Source organism: Varroa jacobsoni, unplaced genomic scaffold (assembly GCF_002532875.2).
Source record: "Varroa jacobsoni isolate VJ856 unplaced genomic scaffold, vjacob_1.0 scaffold_370, whole genome shotgun sequence".
In the NCBI taxonomy this organism is placed as follows: domain Eukaryota; kingdom Metazoa; phylum Arthropoda; class Arachnida; order Mesostigmata; family Varroidae; genus Varroa; species Varroa jacobsoni.
Window position 1 is genome coordinate 113,801 of NW_019213272.1, and position 22,516 is coordinate 136,316.

The 22,516-nt window shown below is 39.7% G+C and overlaps 1 protein-coding gene across 4 annotated transcripts; it reads left to right on the forward strand.

Moving 5' to 3' along the window:
* The first annotated feature begins 37 nt into the window (after positions 1–37).
* On the forward strand, positions 38–18,811 carry LOC111259822 (spatacsin). 4 transcript variants are annotated; one of them, XR_002679864.2, is made up of 18 exons: positions 38–121; positions 1,175–1,687; positions 3,265–3,398; positions 3,851–7,131; positions 7,811–8,009; positions 8,440–9,587; positions 10,425–10,577; positions 10,871–11,089; positions 11,474–11,924; positions 12,055–12,175; positions 12,444–12,573; positions 13,008–13,170; positions 13,562–13,827; positions 14,142–14,305; positions 14,921–15,339; positions 16,209–16,287; positions 16,564–16,689; positions 17,728–18,811. XR_002679864.2 is itself a non-coding variant. In XM_022832096.2 (15 exons), exons 2-15 carry the CDS (start codon positions 1,494–1,496, stop codon positions 15,102–15,104), a joined length of 6,807 nt encoding a protein of 2,268 aa, XP_022687831.1. In that variant the 5' UTR covers positions 38–121; positions 1,175–1,493; the 3' UTR covers positions 15,105–16,231. The 4 variants fall into 4 exon arrangements, 1 of the variants encoding a protein (XP_022687831.1); XR_002679865.2 differs by lacking the exon at positions 16,209–16,287; XR_015310750.1 differs by lacking the exons at positions 16,209–16,287; positions 16,564–16,689.
* The last annotated feature ends 3,705 nt before the right edge of the window (positions 18,812–22,516 follow it).

The following is a 22,516-nucleotide window of genomic DNA, read 5'->3' on the forward strand; positions in this document are numbered from 1 at the left end:
AATCCTTTGCATATTCCGACATTCACGTAATACAGATGCGCAAATGAAGCCCCACCTGTTTACGATTTTGCAGTATCGATTCGTGAATTCGACGCGACGCTTACTCAATCCACGGAACTTGGTAAGCAAAAAGATGATTTGGTAATGAGTATCTACTAACTCGTGACGCCCACTGAAATACGCTATACCTTGTGCTGCGGCTATAAAAACTGCCTATATTCGAGATGGCAGTAATACAAACGATTTTCTAGCGTGGCTTCTAAATGGGTCAAAGCTTAGCAAAATAAAAAAAAGTCAAATCAATAACTATGCTCGATTTCTAAATACGTTGCATGTTTAAAACTAGTTAAAATAGTATAAAAGTTAATTTTAGAAACACGAATCACGCCGGTAGACTTAACTCGGCTATCTTGATATTAAGCATATATGTCGAATCTTTGTTAAGCCGCGCAAACACACATTCAAGTGAGAAACAAATTTACTCTAAAACGAGCTGAAGCTTAAAAATTAACCTGATGATTTCATACAAGAAATAGCTATAATTTTCCAAGTCTTGTCCTGACATGTGCTTTCTATACTTGAGAGATCGTAAAATGACAGATGTTTTGAGTGATTTCAGCAATTTCTATAAGTGATTTCCACAAACGGTGTTGCTTTAGTGCTGTGATCTATATTTGCACTGTATTTGACTCTGAATAGAAATGTAACACGTGTCAGATGTACAATTATTGACGTCTTGATTCAACCACAACAATTCCAGTTAATTTAATTTCGCTAAGTTGCTCCGGGTTTTCATTAAGTCTGTTTACTGTGCACTTTTTCAAATCATCACATAAGAATACTGTTATTTTCGACAGCTTGAGATCAATTCTAAATAGGTATTCCATGAGTGCGCAAAAATGAGCGGCTCTTAGCGATACAAAGAAGCCGATCAGCTGGTCAACAATACGAGTGACTAGTGCCCGTAGCTGACGTCAATGCAACGGCAAGCTTCTATCCTCTACCTTCTTTTCAATGATAAACAAATAGAGAGAAAACTAGAAGAACAACGTTGCAAGCATGTGATCATCCGGTCTCTTTGTCGAGTGCGGGATAGTAGTGTTGCTAAGCGCCTTCGCAACTCTCCCTCTTCTCGTGTTTGTGTGTCTCTCTGTCCGTCGAACTGCCTGTCCAGCTGTTAAGTAGGCGACTGGAACGTACGAGACTATGCCCGGCGGCATTATTCGCCTCGATACGGAGACGTGTACAGTAAATGCTGCTATTCAAAGAAGGCAACGTGGAGTGAAGTATGTCTCCAGGGAAAACAAGGCTTTTGCCTGTTCATCGTTCGTTTGTTCAAAATGTATAGAGACGGAGGAAACGCCTGGTAGACACCGACTGTCTATACGGATATAAATAGAGGGAAGTACTTTACTGAATTCTTCATCAATGTTGACTAGTTGATCGGAAAGTCTAGACGTTCTCAAGAGAGAGCCTCGAAAAAGAGTGCAACTATGACGGATCCCTGCCGGGGTTACAGTGTCACAGCACTGAAACAATTCGAGTTTCCATTGTTGCCCGAAGATATTGCCAAAGTCGAAATCTCTCCATCAAGCGAGAGAATCAGCTGTTTAACTACGGATGGCGATCTGTGGACTCTCGACTGTCCATCGGGAGAGTCGACTCTACAATTGACGAACGTGGCCGAGTAAGTTCATTACCATATAGTTCGTCTATATATATAGCTTAACACGCCTGTAAACTCTTACGTTTCCATATATGTTTATGAATAGATTGCCATAGCGATTGCTATCAGGATAATTTGAAACTAATATAATATGATAAAATGATAATAAAAAAGATTCCCAGTTATCGATAGTAAAACGAACTAACTATAAATAGGTATTTTCTATTTTTGAGTATCCGAGTGGCAGTATAAAACTCGCTGCAACATGTAATGATACAATTGATTCATTTGATTTGTACTTGTTACAAATAGCTTGCAAAAACTTGTACTCATTGGAATGAATTACTACAATCTATTTATATATTAATAAATTATGTGATTTAGTATTGTTAAACAAAGTACTTATAAACAAGGCCGGATCAGGGTTATTATATGTATATGTAACCTTATATGTAAAGTAAAGAGCATCATAATCACACGCGTTGTCGCGGCTGAATAATCTAATCCTAAATTATCCACCTGCGATTACTGGCTACAGCTCTACAACGATGATTGCTAAATGTTGAAAGGTTATTTATGTTCATTATGTTATTTTTAGGTTATTTTTTGTTAAAAGGTTATGTACATCAGATAGAAATGCATAGCTTGAGGTCACTGTTCAGGAGAGAACCATTTTCTACCGTCGTGACACCGGTCGCTATTTTTGATACCAAATGACATTTTCAATTTCTGTTTGAATAGAGTCTGGGTACAATTTTATACGTCACGAATTCTATGCATATTGTTTAATATGCAATGTGACAATCGGTTCCACCTTTGGAAACATATTTTCTCCATGCAGATATCGCTTCTTAAGGTCGTGGGTCAACAAAATCGCTGAACCCCATTTTCGAGGTATACATTAAGTATCATTGCTGCTACGAATCCATGATTCGATGACGCGGTTTTATTGGTTAGCGAGGTTATATTTCTCAAACTAGAGATGACCTAAAGCCAAAAATGCTACTTTATATTATTATAGAAATACTAATAATTCGCAATTATGCGAAATCTCTCTGCATTTAGCTTCATCCGAATGAAAATTCGATGTCACATTTAACTGTCTCAGCAATTGTAAAACACTAGGACTAAGCAGCTTTCAATTTCATGATCTCCTTTGGCCATTCAGAAATATTTCTTTATGAAGCATGTGCAGAAATTAACTCATAATAATGCACCTCGTAAAAGTTTACGCCATGTATGAATGTGCCAGAGACGAACTTATTGATTTTTTTTTGTTGAAAAACGCGTCGGCTGTGTTATATTCTAAGTGTGCTGTAAAAATCTCTTATAAACCAAACAAGGCACAAACTATAAAAAGAGATCTAGGTACAGTGTATGGGTGAGAAACAGAATTTATCTAATTGAACTTTAACAACACAAGCGCCGCCATATTGTAGGCTTGAGAACTGTGTGAAAGTATTATATTTACATCCATCCGTCGGAATCATCCGAACTGGTACTATTTGTTTTACGTCCATTGCAAGAAGGGTTTACCAGTTATTTATTATTATTATTAAGCGTACGTTCTCATGTCAGCATAATAATTATCTTTTTAGCTTCGCTTGGCAGCACAATACGACGTCTGATACAGTATTTATCATAAAAAAAAGTGGTCCAGATATCTACAGCACGTATCAATTTGCTTCAAAATTCGTCACGACAAACACAAATTATACCTCAGAATTTACAAGTAAGTGGCTAGAAAAATAATACTTACTTAATTTGCTAGGATGCTTTTCAGGGTCACCGATAATTACGCTAGTGAAATACTAATAGTGATTGTCGTTTTTAGGCAAGCGTATAATTATGAAAATATTCAGAGACACCTTTTTGGACCTACAATACAGCAGCGATTTGTATAAGCTAGTTAAGCCTTATTCCAGTTTTTGGGTAGGCTGTATGGCGTCGAGAACGTTTCATAATATAATACATCGAGAGCCTTTGCTTTTGAAATTACCCATTACCTTGGCCTATGACCGAAAGTAGGGCAACCAGTTGTCGCAGTGAAACTTCAAACGGCTACATCTGCACGAAGGCGTGCTGTAGGGATAGAAAATGAAATCTCGCAAAGTAGTTTCAGCTAATTCATTTCGAGTGTTTGTTGTGAATTGTTATTACGAACGTTTTTATTTGCTCACGCAGGTTCTTTCAGCCAAATATCACTGATATATTGCAGCGACAAGTTGCTTGTGATTCTACTTGACAAGGATAGGATCCTGTATAAAACAATCTCATCTGTCGTCCTGTACGTACAGTGGACCTTCAAGCTTAGCGGAAATGCCGTTGCATTTCATACGCTCAGGAACAAGTACATCTTTGTATGTACTGAGCAAAAGGAAATCAATTGCCTAGTGCTGGAGGATGGTACCCAGATAGCATGCTGGCGTCTCTGTGAGATGGTGAAGGATAATATTCAGGATTTTCTGTTTACGGCTAATTTAAACAAGCTATATGTCTCGACTGGCCGCAAGCTATTAGAAATTGAATGTCAAGGCGAGAGCTGGTATAATTTTTCATGTTTCCTTGGTGGATCTCGCTATAGGAATTTTCGACGAACAAGGAAAGTGAAGGTGATTGTGGACTCTCCAACGCCATTTGCGTTGGGCATGTATCGCGGTAAAAGTGTCATTTGCGCTGGAGAAAAACTTACCCTTATTGATAAAGTTCCCATTGTATTTCCTGGTCCCATAATGATTATTTCAAATACGATTACAATGGAGACAGGAATTCCAACGTTTCTACAGAAAGATTGCCTTAAAGTTCTTTACCATGGGATCACTACAAGAAGCATTCTTCAGCAGGTCCTTGAAGGAAAGGGATCGGCAACAGCGGAGAAAATATGCAAGTTGAACAACTGGAGTAACATTTCAATGGACGTGACTGTCCTGCAGCAAGGCATCGCCAACGAGCATCAGGACATGATCCAGTTTTTTTTCAAGACCAAGCTAGAGCTGTCACAATCGGCTATTCACACTACGATGAGCCATGAACGCTTAAGAATTGAATTCTCGTCATGGCAAGCTGTCATTCAAGAAGTGACGCGTAACGTTCAAGATGCCCTTCTCAGAAGGGAGTTTGCAGAGCGACTGATTAAGCTTATAGTTTCGTATATAGCGCAGTTACTCCACTGGATTTCTTCAGTTGAGGCGGCCACGCCAGTGCAGGAAGAATTTGTCTCGTACCTGTGCGCCCAGATGAATGTTTTTCGAGGGTTTCTACTTCAGACGTCAACGTCGATACTAGATTCGAATGAAATCGTTGATAATTCCCTTAATGCGTCATGGGATTATTTCTCAGAAGAAGAGGTTCTTCAGGATGCCATTGCAAGGGGCAAGCTCAATCAAGCGCAGGTTTATTTGAGCAAGCGTAAAGATGACCAAGACCTACAGGACAAGGCGACAAGAATTGGTCAAGAACTTGTTCTAGATTACGTCTTGTCAGGTGAGATGGCTGATGCATATAAACTGATGGAAAGTCTCGGATGGGATGTTGATGATAAGCTGAAGTTTTTTTTCCTTCACGTAAAGTCGCAAGACGCACGAGTGACAATTTTAAGAAAGATTCTGGAACGGCCAAATTTTTCCGAAGATCTGGTTAGTCTGCTTGGAAAAATGGAAGTTTATCTCAAACATTACAGTTGTCCTTCTGCAAAAGGTGTGCTCGATTCGGAGACGAGAGGTGAAGCTATTTCGACAACGGGTAGCCTGTTAGAGGGACCTAACGTCAGACTGATTCAGCACCACATGATCATGGGAAGTGGACGTTGCTCCTCTGGTCATTATACCGGGATAGTGCTAGCTTGGTTAGCAAAATGGGACAAGGAGACTTTTGATAAAATACTGTTACACTCCGGCACCGCAAAGGACGAAGTCAAAGAGATGGAGCCTAATTTAGTGTGGAACCATCTGCTTAAATATGTCAAGACGGAGCAAATAGAAGCGTTAATTAACTGTGTGGCCGAGTCGACCGGCGAAGTGTTTTCTGAAGAGTTTCCTAACGTTATAGAGGTAACCAGCGACATGCTGGATGCGTTAGAGGATGACCATGTTCTTCCTGACTTGGCAGAGGAGACTCGATTGCAGATGGCGAGGAAGAATTTGTTAAACGATTCAATTTTAGAAGATTTTCCCCGTCTGCTTAACATTATGTCAAAGATCAAAGTGTCAGTTTATGATTTGTTCGATGTTGAAGTGCTCCTCGAAAAGCATGATTATGTACATCGAATGATTCATTTCTGCTTGTCAAATGGCTACTTGCACTTCCTCCATACGTTTCTAATGAAGGTGCAAATACAGCCCTCATGCAGCGAATGCATGACACCGCTGCTAGTCGCTATTATCAAGTACAACGAATGGAGGAAACAGCCGAAGAAGATCCTTGGCGTTACGCTAGCATTTGCCAACGAAATATACGGAGCTGAGACCGTTGACGATCTTTGGTCAAGTGGTCGATTGCGGTTGGCATGTATTGTCAGCACAATCACCCTGAACTGGGCAGTACCTAGAGAGTTTATTGTCAAATTACCTCTCCCTCTAGCAGGCTTCATTGAAGAAAGCAGTGGCCAGTTTCGTGAGGATATTAGCATGTATCAGCTTCTCTCCAAGAGCACCTTTTTCGATATAACGAAAATGTTTGGCTTCCAAAAACGGAATAATATCTACGAGGGCGAACCGATGGATCTGCCTTATTTCGCACAGGAAAAGTTGGTCAAAACATACGGCTTAAAGGAGCCATTAACATACATTTACTATCTACTCAAATATCGGGTCGGCTGTGCAATCGAATGCTTCTTCCGAGACTACCGCGTGAGTCCAAAAATCCTCAAGGCTGCAGCTAAGCAAACCACGCAAATTGCGCTAAATCTGTTTACTGATGACAAATTTGTGACATGCTGTGTTGCCTTTATTGAAGCCATCGGTCAGGACTCCTACAGTCTCCGACTGCTGGTCGCCGTTGGGCGCCAACTTCTTCCACGCCATGCTAAACAAGAGGTCGTCGAAAATCTATGTCACGTGCAGTTCGCTAACTTATCATCGCTCACGGCCAGCCAAAATGCTGTTTACAGGGAGACCGCACAGGTGATCCTCCAAGACTTGGATAATATTGTGAGGGAGCAGTTTGTCAATGACCATTCACAAATTCCGCTGCTGAAACCGGACAGTGTCGTCTTTCTACAGCACGATTTTAGCCAACTCCATCAGCTAGAGATACCGTGTACGATTCTAGAGCTCTGTGCAGAATCGGACAACTGGTTGGGCTTCATAATATGGGCTCAGACGCTCCAGATTAGTCGGCGCAGAGTCATGCCATTGTTAAAGAATTTCTCGAACGTAATCTATCGTGAACATCTCGAGAAGGCCCTGTCTCAAGTCAGTTCTCTAAAAGACATGAACACCAAAAGTCTGACAACGCCTCGTGGACGGGTAAGTCATTTAGACCAACTGCTGCCTGATTATAATTATTACATTAGAGCTATATTTATTATATGTTTGTACAGACGCATACTTATAGTATACCTGTCAGATACATTTCTTGGCATTTACCTCGTGTATATTAGTAGTTACAAACTAGAATACTACTACGATGTTTATTCTCCGCCGTGGAGAGTCAGTATCAGAATGATATTCGGGGCCAGTATTTAGCTACTCCGTTTCCGAAAGCATGCATATTTCACATATATATATATATATATATATATATATATAAAAGAACAAATGAGTGTGTACAGAAGAGAGGGCTTATAGAAGACAGGCTTTATTTTGGTGGAATTTTCATTCTGATACAGCCGCTTCATACACACCTATTGGGAACGCGGAGTGCGTTGACAACGTCTTTTTCGGTTTGTCAACGTCTGTTGCGTGATGGCGTCGTATTGATATTGTTGTCATTTCCCGTCTCGCTGAGCATCGTCTACTACATAGTGGAGCGTTACGAGCTATTCCTAACTTCAAACGGCATGCAAATATACTGCCTGTTGTATATGAAGCTCTACCATTTTACGAAAATGCTAAAAAATGTAATTTACATTTACTCCGCGGTTGATTCGCTGCAAATATTACGACCTCAACATAGTAACAACACACAATTGCCTTCGGCTCACAGGACCTGAGAGCGTCATTATATAACAAAATCGGAGTGGTTAAACCACAGCAACAAATGACTGAGCGGTTCAGTTACTCACCTCCAGACCAGTTTAAGAAAAGAGAAAAAGACTCGAACTCGAACTCGGATCCCGATTCGTTCTCGGTTACGAGTGACGACTCTTCACACACGCTGCAATCATCCAACACTCAGGGCTCAGGTAACGCAGTTCACCCAAGTCGTACCGTACGATGCCTAGTCGAAAATTACCGCCGTAAGATGTAGCAAAGCTAATTTCGATAACTCACCAGTGCACGCAGAAAAAAAAATTCTTAGCCTTCTTATACAATGTTCCGTCGAAATAATTATGACTTGCACAGAAAAAAGCAATAACTAAATCATCTTCCAAATTAAATTTTAGATATCCTTGAATGTAAAATAAAAATCATTATCGACTGTTTGTTTACTTTGGTTTGCTAAGTACCTTAATCATCGCTGACATGAATGGTCATGAGTGATACTGAGTTTTGTGGGCCAGTGCTTCGCTCGGTTCCACATTGCTTCATCACTCACTGTGACAACTACCGCTGTATAGAGCAAATTAATGTGAATGCTAATTCATCATTAATCTATTATTTCTATCGTCTCAGGCGGAACTAGTCGTAAGTACCCTTTGAATTTGATCGATCTCGTGGTTTCTGCGCATAACAGCGCCTCACCGGTGAACGAGCTTCTAGCAGCAGCTACTTACCATTGGAATCCCGCACCAGCACTCATAGCTACCTACTACAACGAAAATGTCCAACAGTGCTTTGCCGTCTGGCTAGAAACAACGACAATTACGTCGCACACAAAAAACTCTTCAGACAGAAGTCTCAACAATTTGCTCGAATGCGTGGAAAATGCGCTTAAGCTGCGATGTATTGCCTCCTTGCTCTTGGGCTATCAACTGTTCATTCCAGGTTCTGTGTGTGCACCTTTGGTTACTTACATTTACAAATTTCTTATCAACAAAGCCTATTTTGGCGGTGAGGAGGATTGGAAATCGTTTCTCGACAGATATACCAAGGAAAATGCTGACCACGAATACGTTCGAAAAATTCTTATTTACGGTGTGTTAATTTGCGAGTCAGTTTATGAGCAGCGGCTTCTCCTGCGCAAGTATAAGTCGCTTCCGCAAAAAGTAACACCGAACTTTACGTTCTTCGCACAAATTCTCGAGAGTGTTGCCGACGCCAATTGGCAGCTACCATTCGAGCATCTGCTACTGGCCACCGACGCCGAACAAGTAGACGATGCGTTACGGAAAGAAGTTACGAGGCTAATTAATCAGCAATTATACGAACTGGCTATCCGGTTCAGTCGCGCAGCATGTTTGCCTTTTGATGATATCCTCTGCGAACTGCTCGATCATCAGTTCGAGACAAGGACGACGAGAGTAGTGAAACAGGTGGCCGCTGTCAATGACAGACACCTGCTCAGGCGAAAGCTTTCAGCCTTGCCCGGATCCTGCGAGAATGCCGTTAATCCGCACCAGATGATGCGATCGGGAAGTATCGGATCGATCGTAAGCGACAGCAGTGAACGAAAGATCTCAGCATTAGCGACTCAGCGCAGCATCGATGAATCTGAGGTAAAAGAGAAATCTTTTTGGGAAACGGCGCAAACTCTATTCCGGAAATACAGTGTCAAAGACACAACGGCATTTCTGTTTTTCAAAAAAAAGAGTGAAATTGTGGACAACTACAGAGATAAATTCATAGCGATGAAATATGGACTCCGATGGATAGATGCTGAGGTAAGCGGATGTATTGACTTCTGGTTACGCATGAAAGATCTAACCTTATAGCAATTTAGACAGCATTCTCTAGTGCAGTAACCTGAGCGACTAAACACGCTTATTAATGAAGTTTTTACCGATGCCTATAAACTAAATGCACATTGTAGTAGATTGGTTCTGGCGCTCCGTTTCAAGATGGCCTTCGTCTGAGGCTTCAACTATGTACGTAGGTCAAGTGCGTCTTCGGTTGACATTAAAAGGCGCTTGTGGGTTGAAAAGCAGCAACACATATCTTGGAATTAGATGGAATTTGTCAAAGAGCTATATATATTCTTTATTTCCTGTTAACTAACAATAACTTTGGGGTATTTGATTATACGGTCGGAATTATAAAGGCTCCAAACATTACTAACCTTAAAAAGACTTATTTCTAACGTTGCTTTGACTAATTGAACTAACAGAAGTGTACTTTAGGATGTTTGGAATGAACGTATGATGTGGACTGTGTAGTTATCGATACATCTAGAATAAACATGTGGCTTGTGATAAGCAGACTTTGATGTAAGTGAATCGAGGCGGAAGATGACCGCATCTCTATGAAAGGGGCACCTACAAAGATGGAAATAAAGCTCGAATAAATATTGCTTGATCTTACTACCTGTCTGCAGTGTGCCATCTTTTTTCGGTGTTCATCTACTGCTATTTTTCTATGTAGTGGTATAAATTTTCATTCGTCTGTTTCTCAAGTCTTGAGAAACCTTTTATTGATAGAAAGTACTAACTTGCTAAGCTAGCGTAGTCTACGTAGTCTGTTTCACTGCTCTTCAAGTTCTGTCTGTGTGTATCTGCTTCAAGATGCATCGAGTCGTCTGTTGGGACTATTTGCTTAAATGTATTGAAGCTAAGGATATGGACATCTTAAATGAAATTGACTGTGAGCCCGAGGAGTTGACTCTACTACGTAATCAAGATATTCCATCCGCTAGGAGACACGTCAAAAGTGAATCGGTACCGTAACCTTTAGACACATATTTACATATTCGTTTATGTCCCTTTAGTTCACCACCTATACGGCGACAAAGTGTAACAATTTTTTATTTGCTTCTTATCGCTCACTTTTCCAAGAGATAAAATTAAACGTGCGTACTGAATTTTTAGTTATAAAAAAAACACAAACAAACAAACAAGCGAGTGCTGTTATATGAAATAATTACTTTATAACTAATGAAGCACTAAGCAATCTAATAACGCAACTATATATAAAAAAACAAAAAAAAAACAAAATATCTACGTTGATGCAGGAAAGAAATGCTGTGCAGGTTGTAATAGACGCCCTCCTGGCCAAAGTAGCGTTCCGTCAGGCGCAGTTTGTATCAACGGTATTTTGCACTGAGACGTTGGAGTACCAATTAGCAGTAACAGCTGTCCAGCTTTCCCAGGGACTTATTGTCAGAGATTCTTTTCATCCGAATATCAAAGAGTTCCTAAAAAAACTGGAGGAAGACCCGTCCAGGCCAAAGGTATGTGTTCTTAATTAGACGTATCGTGTGTCTAGTACTATAAACGTCATAGCAAATTGGAAGCGTCATAATAGCTTGACCGTTGAATAATGCACCAACTTTGTTGTGAGAAGTTTTATATAATAATAATAATTTTTATTAGAATACACCGAGCTGAAGTGCGCAAAATAGGGTTCTAAAAACAAAAATATTCTTATTCGTTTTCACACTTGTATCTGCGGTGCTCGTGCCTTAATAAATGACATGTTTTGCATATTTTATTATTATAATAGTTTAGTTGGGCATTCTTATTGGAAGTAACTCTCAATCATTCGAACGTTCGTGACAACTCGGTTTCATTCATATACGCCGAACACAGATATTGCTATTTATTTTTGCCAATAGGTTCGCTTGTCAAATGCACTGGATTCTGAATCTTGCCGAGCCATTGAAGATTTATCGTTCATTGCTCAATCGTCAAAAAGAATCTGCCGACGGATTTTGATTCTACATCTGTTGGCTTTGTCGCTCATGGTCGAATTCGATAGTCTTGCCAAAGAGTCTGACCCACTGCAGTTACTAAAGCGAATCCTAAATAGTTCGCTCAAACCAAAATTCGCGTTGGCCAAGGAACTTGTTGCTGTGTACTCTATAGAAGACGTGGTACTGTCGTCCTTTATCTACCGCGAAGTACAGAAGGCCCTCTCGTTCAACAATGAAGAGTTCAACGAGTTTGACGTGCTCGGTAACTTTGAAAAGGTTATTAGCATCTGCAAAGATGCTACGATTCTTGGTAACCGTATCTTTTATGGACTTAAAAAATATGAGGATGCTCAGCTGGAGACGGACAAACAAGGTAAGTGGAAAACACAAGTTCCAATGAACTACATAAGAAAACATTTCGAAAGGCTCGTGACATGCAGCTTGTCTTTGAAGTTAATAAAAATTTTATGAACTTTCACCTATATGCTCCATATCTGTTTCAGTACTTTACAACGAAGTGGAGCTGTGCATTCTGGCTCATAAATGCTTTTCAGTCGCGTGCTGTATGGAAGGGATTTCACACGTGCTCAAACATTGCCACACCCTTGTTCACTGGCTGATACGGTAAGAACAGGGATGTGTACATACGTCAGGATGACCTGTAATTGTCTTAAAATTAAGCCCCGCTTTCGTATTGACGCGGCATCCTTTATATCTTAATAGCTCTCCACTAGTCGAGCAGATGGCTCTATATATGAGATCAATTTACGGAGGCTTTTTTTCAGTTAGACTGTACATTATTGCCTCTTTTATTACTTCGTCCGTCTGTAACCTTATTCAACTCGTGTGCGTGCATTAACACCTATATGATATCTTTGTTATTCTATTGCAGACACAATAAGTTCGCTTTAATAATTCGTCTGCTAACGGGCATCGGTCAATACAGTGAGATGACATTCATATTTGACGCGCTCGGTAAACATGGCCACTTTGAAATGCTCATCCAGCAAAGCATGGAAAAGGTTACCACCGGCAGTACTTCGACAAAAACGGCTTATAGTCTAATTGCAGATCTCTTTAAAACAAGATCTTGCATATTTGGGTCATTTGTTCCCGATTTGACCTCTGCACATTAACGAATTACTAACGGTTAAGAATATTGCCAAGATTATTGATAATCAACAAATGCGAGGTCTGTTTATGATGCGCTAATTTCTCATTATACACTTTTTATTTCGGACATGTTGTGATAACTGTACAGGGACATTTCAGTTACTAGTACTAGCAAAGTCAATGAAATCAAGTTCATTCTTTAATAAAAAAAAATGTACGTAACGCTTTTTTTAAACTCTAATATATGGAACATATTGCAAAAAAACTTTATTGTTCGGATTACGATATGTTCGTAGACTTTCATGAAAAAAATTATTGATTTCACTCTTTAATTTTATTATAGGTACCGCATCTCAAAGTCGCCTTACTAGACTACTTGAAAAAAAAAAAAAAGCTTTCGCAGTTAGACAAAATTTTCAAGCTAAATTTCGCAATGCACCGTGAGATCGCGGAAATGAATTCTGAGTCGGCACAGGAACGAATAGTACAGATCGCCATTTCCGATGGTCAGTTAAACTTTTTCATTGAACGATTTAAACAGGATTTGTTTTTAATATGTTCAGACTGTGTGAATATCAATCTACAACGCTCACAAGAAGCGACAGAAGGCCTTTTTCGTAGCAGAATTTAAACATTAATAGATGTTCATCCCTGTTTCGTTAGTTTACACACAGCATACAGAAGTAGACGGTCCAGTGTTTGTATTCTCATTTTTACATCTGAATTGATTAAATATTCCCTTTTCAGTTCTAGTTGCATTCAAGAGACACTTACATGAGAAATGAGTTATTCAATTTCAAGCGATGGTGTGCCGTGCACATTTTCTCACCTAATGGCATTTGCTTCCTTTATGCATTGTATTCGATGGTGCTTCGTATTGCGCATGTGTCGTGGCAGGCATTACCTGGCCGGATTCCGTCGACCTCAATGAAGCACAAGCTGCCCTTGATGTCGTTATGGTTGATCTCGCTGATGCCGCCGAGGCTTTCGTGAAAGCTGATTGCCCTATGCGTGCACTTGAGTGCGCTCACAAAGCCGAATTGCTTGCACTTCAGATACATTACCTCAGCAGCCCCCAGCTTCACGGCATTGGTTTAAACAAACCTAACAAGATCATCAACCTTTCTGCCGAAAGTAGAATAACTTGGATAAACAACCACACGGTTAGTCTTTATCATGAGGTACACAGTATACACACGAAAGGTGAAAGCTAATTACGAACGCGCTCATTATACACAATGCTCTAGTACCAGTCATGGCCGAAAGCTATTGATGTAAAATGGGACTATAGGAAAAGCTGTTTTATGAAGTCAGATAAAGCATTTTAAGTGGTATTATAATGTTTTCATTATAATGCCACTTAAAATGGCTTGTTTACCTTTTTTGCGATCCTGTGTCTATCTTAAGAAAAGATATGAAACGCGAACACAGAGAATCCGTGGTCAAATTTTGTTGTTGACCTATTTTTTTAATATAGGTGTTTCCAGAGGCGTATCTTGTCGCAGAGGCATATCACATGCGGGTCGCTTGGCATGCTCCACTTTTCCTCAACGTTATAGTTAAAGGCAATGTTGATTACCTCAAGGACTTCGAGATGCGCTTACATCTTACCCAGGAAATCGTGCAGAAAATAACAGATTGGTAAGAGTCCAACTCGGCTTTGGCCGAGATGCTGTTTCAAAGCCAATGACTTTAAATCATCGCTGAAGTGTTTTATTTTTTTCAATTATTATGATATCGGTAATGATAATATCGTGAAAACAGGGTAATGCATTATCCGTTCTTGGAGTTAACAGTGATTTTCTCAGCCGCGGTATAAACTACTATATGTTTTCTTCGATCTGGATTAACTAATCACTACCACTATACTGTTAGATATTAGAAATATTCAACCAACTAGTAAAATGGAGCCCATTAAACAAATAAACAAACTAAGAAAAATGTTACGTTAAATAAAATATCCACACTTTCTAACTAAAAATTAATAACCTAGGTCAGTGTGTGGTAACGAAAATGCACGAAGCACCCCTACAAGGAGATTGAGATTTTATTTATGTAAACCATGGACAATATATAAATCTAAGTATCTATTATTTAGCTGTTCCAACATTCGTTACTTAACTCAAATGTATAGTGATCATGTAGGTATTGTACATATTTGCTATTCATATTAGAACAGTAAACACATGATGACAATTCGATATAACGCATATTTCGCATGGCTAACAAATGATTCTTTACTAATTGATTGTCTAGTTACGCGCGCTACCAGCGGCCGACACCGCAAATGGCTGAGGCGATGGAAAATATTCTCGAATGTTTTAATGATCTCGAAACGAAGTATCGCTGTGCAAGAAGACTCGGCTTCCAGCTTGCATCGAGGCTCGCTGCCAATAACGCTATACTCGCGGATTTACTCCAGGAGGCATTGGACCATTGAATAGCAGCATGAACCCCTAATGGAGCTTAATATACGGAAATGCCTGAGGTACAATTGGGCCTCGAATAAGAGACGTCGTTTTGTTTGTCAATATCCCAAATCGGAGTTTACCCCATTACTGTTTATGTGCCACTAGAGAGCAGCGTGTTCTAAAAGTGCGCTAATAAAGAACGTACTTTCCTCTTTGGAAGAATCTCGCTACCAGTGTCACATGTTTAAGCCCATTAGCTAGCTGGTAAGAAATTGCTTGTTATATTTAATTACTGACGTCACTAAGAAACTTCTGAATAAATAGATGATAAGGATATGGGATGCCGCTTACTTAGGCGGCAAACCAGGGTCTAAGAAATTGTGTGACAGGCATATGTAGGTTACTTTGTAGAGTATTTATAAAATTAATATAAATTTATGTCATGAATAAGGATGTGAAAAATCCTTAATATATTAATAGAAAGAGTACCTAGCTTCGTCGCTAATACACACATAGACAAATGGACCTTGCATGTAAAGAAATAGATATACCACTATGCTTTTTAGGAGCGGCATGTAGGAGGATGTATGGTTTAAAGTTTGCAGTGATCGATTGCCTAATTGTTGCTGAAAGAAGTGAGAACCAGCAACCATAAATTGATGAGAAGCACATATATTTATATATACTTATTTTATAATTTTGTTATATCAAATATAGAACAATTTCGTTATCAAATGATATACTGTAAAAATTAAATGAACATCTAGTCTCCCACCAAGAGGTAGGCTTATATATAAAATGCCACCGTATATTATTTGTGTACCAAATATTTCCGAGGTATCACCATACGTTCATCGATAGAATAATACGTGAAAAGCTGCGTTATAGTTTGTTATATTTATGAAATGATGCCGTTTATCGCTATAAGTTTCGACCGACGGCGGACGAAGTTGATATTTGTATATGGAGATTTATTTTGTTGAAATTCCAGTGAAAAGTAAAGAATACAGATACATGAAAATTCAAAATATGTACGTGTTTATGTATGCATACAAAATAATGCAAGCGTCTGTACCATGATATGCGGTATGTTGTTACAACAGGTTATGAATAAATGTTCCTATATTCCGTAGGGAGTCTATTAAATAAACTGGTACTGGAAGGTATTAAATGGAACAGAAAGAATCAGACGAGGAAAAAGGATAAATTAAAGTAAGTTTGTTGCAAGGAAGAGTTTACTATTAGACTAAATATGTAATAACTATTACATAATCATTGTATTTTACGGTTATCTTTCGTCGAATAGTCAACTTTGAATTCTACTAGTTTAGGTAGTTCTTTGAGCAAAAACCTAGATACGAAAGCGTCATTTTGCTTCGATCCTATATATATTTTTTAAAGACAGCCTATACCCAGATGTATAAAAAATCACGATTTCGTTCTTTGATTTATTCTTTTGATTCTAAACATCAATACCTATACTTCCAGACGAGTCTCGTACAACGCAATGAAAATTGCTATCGGTCAAATATCGCAAGCAATCATATACGCAAATCCTGGCGGGTTCTATGTTCAGGCCTGGTAAACGACCTAATAAGTTGGCAAGTGCATCCTGTAAGCCAATTTTCTCGTTAATAATAGATGGTTCTCTATTATTTTTCGTGCAAATAATATGAGTATGTTTGAGCCAACTAAAGTCGCCGAAAATTAGGATTAAGCAGGATATATGTATATTTTTTATCTGCTCGGCAAAATACTAGATAGGTAAACGCTATATATTATGCTAATATAATGCCAAATATTTAACGGTTACTGGCTAAACTGGACGATACCTGTTTTGCTAGCTACACTACAATTGGGTAGCGGGCTTGTCTGAACCAAGACGACCGTTAAAGTGACACGATATAACTATGACCTGCTGATTGTGGGTCGCTAAAGCTTCGTAATGGGAATATTTGCGCGCGAGATTGGGCCGATCGGCTAAATATTTGTTCCGCCAACGGAAAACATTCTTTGTCTTTCAGGGAGCGTAAAGTTCGTCTAGCTGATCATAAGTGGAGGGCAGCAGTTTCTTTTTCATTTTCGACATTTAAAAACCAGCATTTACAAACACCATGGTGGCTGATAACCACCCGTGCTGATATTTCACCAGTTTGAGAATTCTGTCATGCAAACAAGCGTGCTAAACGTGCGTTGGGTGAGGAACTGTGGTTAAGAAGTGCGCCAACTAATACATTTTTTAAAGGATCCAGTTTACGTTTGCCTGCAACACCATTGTGATATTGAATGCTTCTGTAGGAGAGGTCATATACAATAGTGGTTAATAATGATACATTGTCAATAGACCAAAGTTGTAGGAGCCGAGGCGAGCTAGTTTTATGAGGGAATTCGTTCGCGTGGTTTATCCTCCTGACGAAGCGGCACTTTTTTGACGTTAAAGTCTACATAGATTTATTCACGAATGGAAAGCAACCATTGATTAATATGATTATGACGACCAGTAGCACTGTCGCCGAAGTCCTATTACCACATTATGGAAGTTAATACAGAGATCCCGTGCAAATGTACACATGCGTAAAAATTAAAAAAAAAAGCTCCGACACTCAGGTCAACCCTAGTATAAAGACAGTCTGTCTCTTTGCCTCTATACAGGTAAAAGATTACGTGTGTAATAGCACAACAGGCGCGGAAGAAAGCCCGAAGCCGAACCAGCTCCGTTGCTATTGCGTTGCACGTACCACAGTACTTGTGATACGTTGACATTGGACCGCACAAACATATCTGCTCAAGTTTCGATCAACTTGTACCGCGCTGCGATATTCGGCCTGTTCAATCACGCTCAGACAAGGCTGGCTAGCGCGTATAGTGATTCTGCCGACAAACCAGAATCCAGCAGTGACAGCGAAGGCTCATACACACCAGTCGAGCACGACACCCTGAAGCGCTCCGACTATATCAGTGAAATCTCACGAGAGGGCCTGAAGCCGCCTACCGACAGCGCTTGGACGTCCGGCATCCTGCCCCATCATATAAGCATGCCCAGATGTCATACCCTCGTCCTATGTTAACAGTGACAACTCCATTACTTTTACACGATGAGAACTAAGATATGCATTCGCTTCTCGTAACGGTGGACGACAACCCCGAGGGATACCCGGTGGGTCCGTAGCCATCCTTTCTTGTTAAGCGTACCCCCTGATCAAAGGCGACCTGTCAATAGGCATATGAGTGATCAATTCACAAGCCTATTTATAACGGCTTATTTAAGCATCTCAGTAAGAAAGAAACATGAGCTAGTGAAATAATCATTTATAGAATACGTCGAAAGGAGTACGTGAAGAGAGGTATGTTCAGTACTTACAGGCAAGTCGACAAAATATATAATTTTCACGTGCTCCAGTAAAATATTTGTTAAAATCTGCAGTCTTTCAAGCTGTTATAAGATAAGAATGTGTTGCAAGAAATGACGGCAAAAATTAACCGTCGAGAAGACTCTCCGTAACAAGCAAGCGCAGGAGGCGAACCATTTTGCCGTTCACCAAAATAAAGAGAAGTCTGATATAGGTAAGAAAAATATTTTGCCACGTTCTGTGATGGAACTTTAAACAACGCAAACCACAAATGTACATAGTATAAGTTGATAACTTTGTTCATTTGAATTTCTGTTACACGATATAAATTCAATAATTATTTTGACATAGTTTAAACAGGTAAGAGTGCTCAATGTTTACACGAATCTGTTGTGTATTCTTTGTTATATAGATATTTTAAAAACGTTTATCATCGAAAATGTTGGTCTTGATGCTTGGCTTCACTGTGGGGCTCAATGAGAATATTTCTTTCGAAAACGAGCTGGTGAAAGCGAAACGGGATTGTGCAATTTACCTTCTTTACATAAAATATTATCACACGGTCCAGTACAACCAGATGCAAAGTGACAGGCCTTGCGTTTCATTTCTTCTAACATCGCGGACGGTACGGTCTGTATTTGAGAATGCCAACGCGGTGCGATTTGATGATGGTCGTGGCTTTCCAGTCGTTATCGCGACGGAGTTCACGAACGACATAAGGACATTTTGAGTAGATTTTTTTGTCACCACCGGGTACTGGTACCGGAATTGTTAAAGTATGCTCTCCGCCGAAGTTGTAAAGATGTTCGAAGAAATCAACCCATTCATGTAGCAAAAGCTTGAAATAGGACACTAGCAAATGAGGTCATAACGGTACATGTATCCAGGGGCATCAAAAGATATGCTCAAGATTCTATCTGCTTCTAATCGATAGATATCCTTATTTAGTAGAAATTTGCTGCAATCATAGGCATGATCTAAAAACATTTATCATTTTTTCATGATCGACCTCGGGGAAAACAGATTTCTATTCAAATATTAAGGAGAGCTTATACATAAAAGGATAAAACGCCTTTTAGTTGCTTGATACTCATCGGCCGAACTTTACCTGTTGTCAGTATTTATGTTTACTTCTCGAAGATATGATAAATTTCAAATCGCTCACAGGCGTGTCAGTGCTACGACCCGCATCTGACGTGTCACAAGTCAGTGAGCTGTATCTCGTTGGAACACGTCGACAGTTGAAAAAATGATAACCGACCATTGCTGAGAACGAAGACCTCGGAGCTGCCAATTCAATTTGAGCAAAGTAAATTAGTACTTCCGCCAATGTCAACGCTACGCGATAGAAGGACCTGTTCTTCAAATGCGAAAAATGTAACTCCAGTTTCATTCCAGGGAAGATAAAGTTGCCCGACATATAGCTCCTCGAGGAATTGGACCATTTATACAGAAGGGACAGAACCGGTTGTTCATTTTGAAAAAACGACTGCCACTACGATATGCTTGTGTCGACGACTTCATTTGGAGAGAGTGGGGTGTTCCGTGTTGTCGAAGGCACGTACAGTTCTTCGCTAATTATAAAAAGTCCAGTGTACCATAGCGTAGGTCCCCTAACGTAACCTTGTCACGAGCCGTGCCAATTTCTGCAGGTTTACTTCATAAAGCTTCAGAACATCGTTTAAGCCCTTGAAAATACTCAGACGGATCAATCGCTACTTTCTCCGTATGACGATAGGTAAAAGGCCCCTGCAGACGTTCGAGACGCTCGTATCATCATTGGGCCGGACAGGCGGCCAGTGAGGACCATGAAAGGACATGTAATACCCAATCAGCTAACACAGTTGGACTATGTAAACCGGCGCGGCCTCCCGTGTCACATTGCCCCACAGAAATTTAGTAGACATGGTTGCCTTGAAGGTTCAATCGGAGGCTTTTTTCTGTATTCAGGCCAACCAACAGACACTATGAATTACTAAATGTCGGGACCTCACCGACGCAGTAGATATTGAAAATGTTTTTTATATTTTATGTCTGGTATTTGAGCCGTTAACTGTAACCTCAGGCTGGCTTTCGGCATGAAATGAAGTATGTCTACGTCCGGAGTAGAACCTAGACCACCACGTGTCTTTAAGTTTAACAGGCTCAGTGTATTGACTGATTTGGAACATGAAATGCGTTGCTATAGCAGGTCGCAAAGCTACGTAAAAAAAGGGTCCACAGGCGCTAGAAGGAATTGCCATTTTTATTCGCCGACAAACTTAAAATACGGTATCCGTTTATGTGCTCCGGACCCACGTGGACAGGCAAACAGGTAAAGTTTTTCCCTGACTGATTCTTGGTCAAGAGTGCCTCATTTTCATTTGGGGCCCTTTGAACGCGACTGTATAAAATCACGAGGTATTGATAAGTAAAAACAGAAAATTGTTCGCCAAAATCAGCACGAGATGACTGGGAGAGCGCTGTGTCTTATCATGACTTCCCCTTAGTTGGCGAAATTATGAGGTAAGTTTGCCCGCATATCGAAGCTCACGTAGAAGTAGACTTAGCTATGTTCAAATAAAAAAGGCAACATCGTTTACTTTCAAGATAGAACATTTGTACTCCGCCAAATGGGCTGATAGAATGGTTTTTGATTATGACAATTAATACAATTCGATCTTCTGAATTGATTTCTATACTTTAACGTTTCCCCGCGTCCTGTGCCATAAGGAAGCCAGACGATCAAACATTAAAAGATGCATGACATCAAGTCGAAAATAAGTGAAAAAGAAACGTTTTATACAAAATTTTCATTCTTCCTACCTTGATTCTTGGTAACAGTAATATTTATTCATCTTGAATTACTAAAGCCTTGAAGTAAAACTTCTGGGTAATGTTAATAGATTTGAATTGCCGTCTTTAACCAACAGGTGTCATTCACACGATTACATATTTGGTTCGCGTTGTCGTCCATAATTTTTCTTTTAAATAAAACGAAGCTTCTAGATCACGCATTTATTCAGGGTCGAACTTTCTAAATCTATCAAAGTAATCCCCAGCACTGGTCTCACAAAACATGCTGTCACGTAGCAGTTTCTGAGAAAAGCTCCCGTTTGATCGTAGTCGACCTTTCCGAAATACATATAGGCCAATTACAATTTAACATGTAAGACGACAAATTATTCCTTTTCTTATTTCATTAATCAGCTCCTTGATAGCAGCCACTCGTGTTTGCAAAACAGGACGCGAGGATTTTTCACATACAGTTTGCTTAATATAATCCGTTAAGACAAAGTAGGTCTTCGCATTACCCAGAAACTTAGCTGATACACTGCCTGCAACATAAATATGATAATAAACCTATGGGAATTGCCGTTGGAAAACAGTTAATGATTTTAGTTCAGAGCCATTTTTACACTTGCAGCCTATTACTTACACTCTGAATGGTCGAAGTGTACTTTGAAAGTGGACGCAGGGCACGTAATTCGACATAGCTAGCTCTTTCGATAGCATACAAAACAAAAATTTGTTTGAAAATGATTTCTGATTTACCTTTTAGGTTGGTTCGGAAAATGGAGGAATAGGATTACTGTTATAACAGAGCTAAAATGTTATAGGTAACTACGACGTTATTATTGCAAATGTTGCCGCATTGCTATATCCCTGCAATCCTGGGACATGTAATTCATGGAAGACGAAATGATGAACTCTAAATTGCCGAAGTAGCAAAAGGCGTTGCTTATACCTGTGCACTTTAGCCTCGAGTTTAAAAAGGGGCATTTTGTCTCAAAGCTACACTTCTTCGTTGAGTCTTGCTAGCAGCATCGACAAGCTTTCGGAATATCATATAAAATCGCTAACAAATGTGGCGGAGTACCACGCAGCTCAGTTTAAAAACGGTTTAAACGTCCGGTTTAGTGGTACTTGCTCAATTCGCACAATAATAAGTTGTCACAAATCGAGCTTTATAAGTATTATACCCATATTGAGCAACGACATCTATCAATTCAAACGTCAATTCTACATCTCATTTCATGCTGTAATGCATGTTAGACACATCTCAGATTAGAGTTTTGGTCCTTAATAATATGGAAAAAATACTCCATCAA

What these genes read in the sequence shown, in the direction of transcription:
- LOC111259822 (XM_022832096.2), top strand. Translation starts at nt 1,494, where the DNA reads ATGACGGATCCCTGCCGGGGTTACAGTGTCACAGCACTGAAACAATTC. An exon ending in TGACAACGCCTCGTGGACGG is followed by an intron (nt 7,132 to 7,810) that starts GTAAGTCATTTA and finishes TTCGGCTCACAG; the next exon opens with GACCTGAGAGCGTCATTATA. An exon ending in GCTGGAGACGGACAAACAAG is followed by an intron (nt 11,925 to 12,054) that starts GTAAGTGGAAAA and finishes TATCTGTTTCAG; the next exon opens with TACTTTACAACGAAGTGGAG.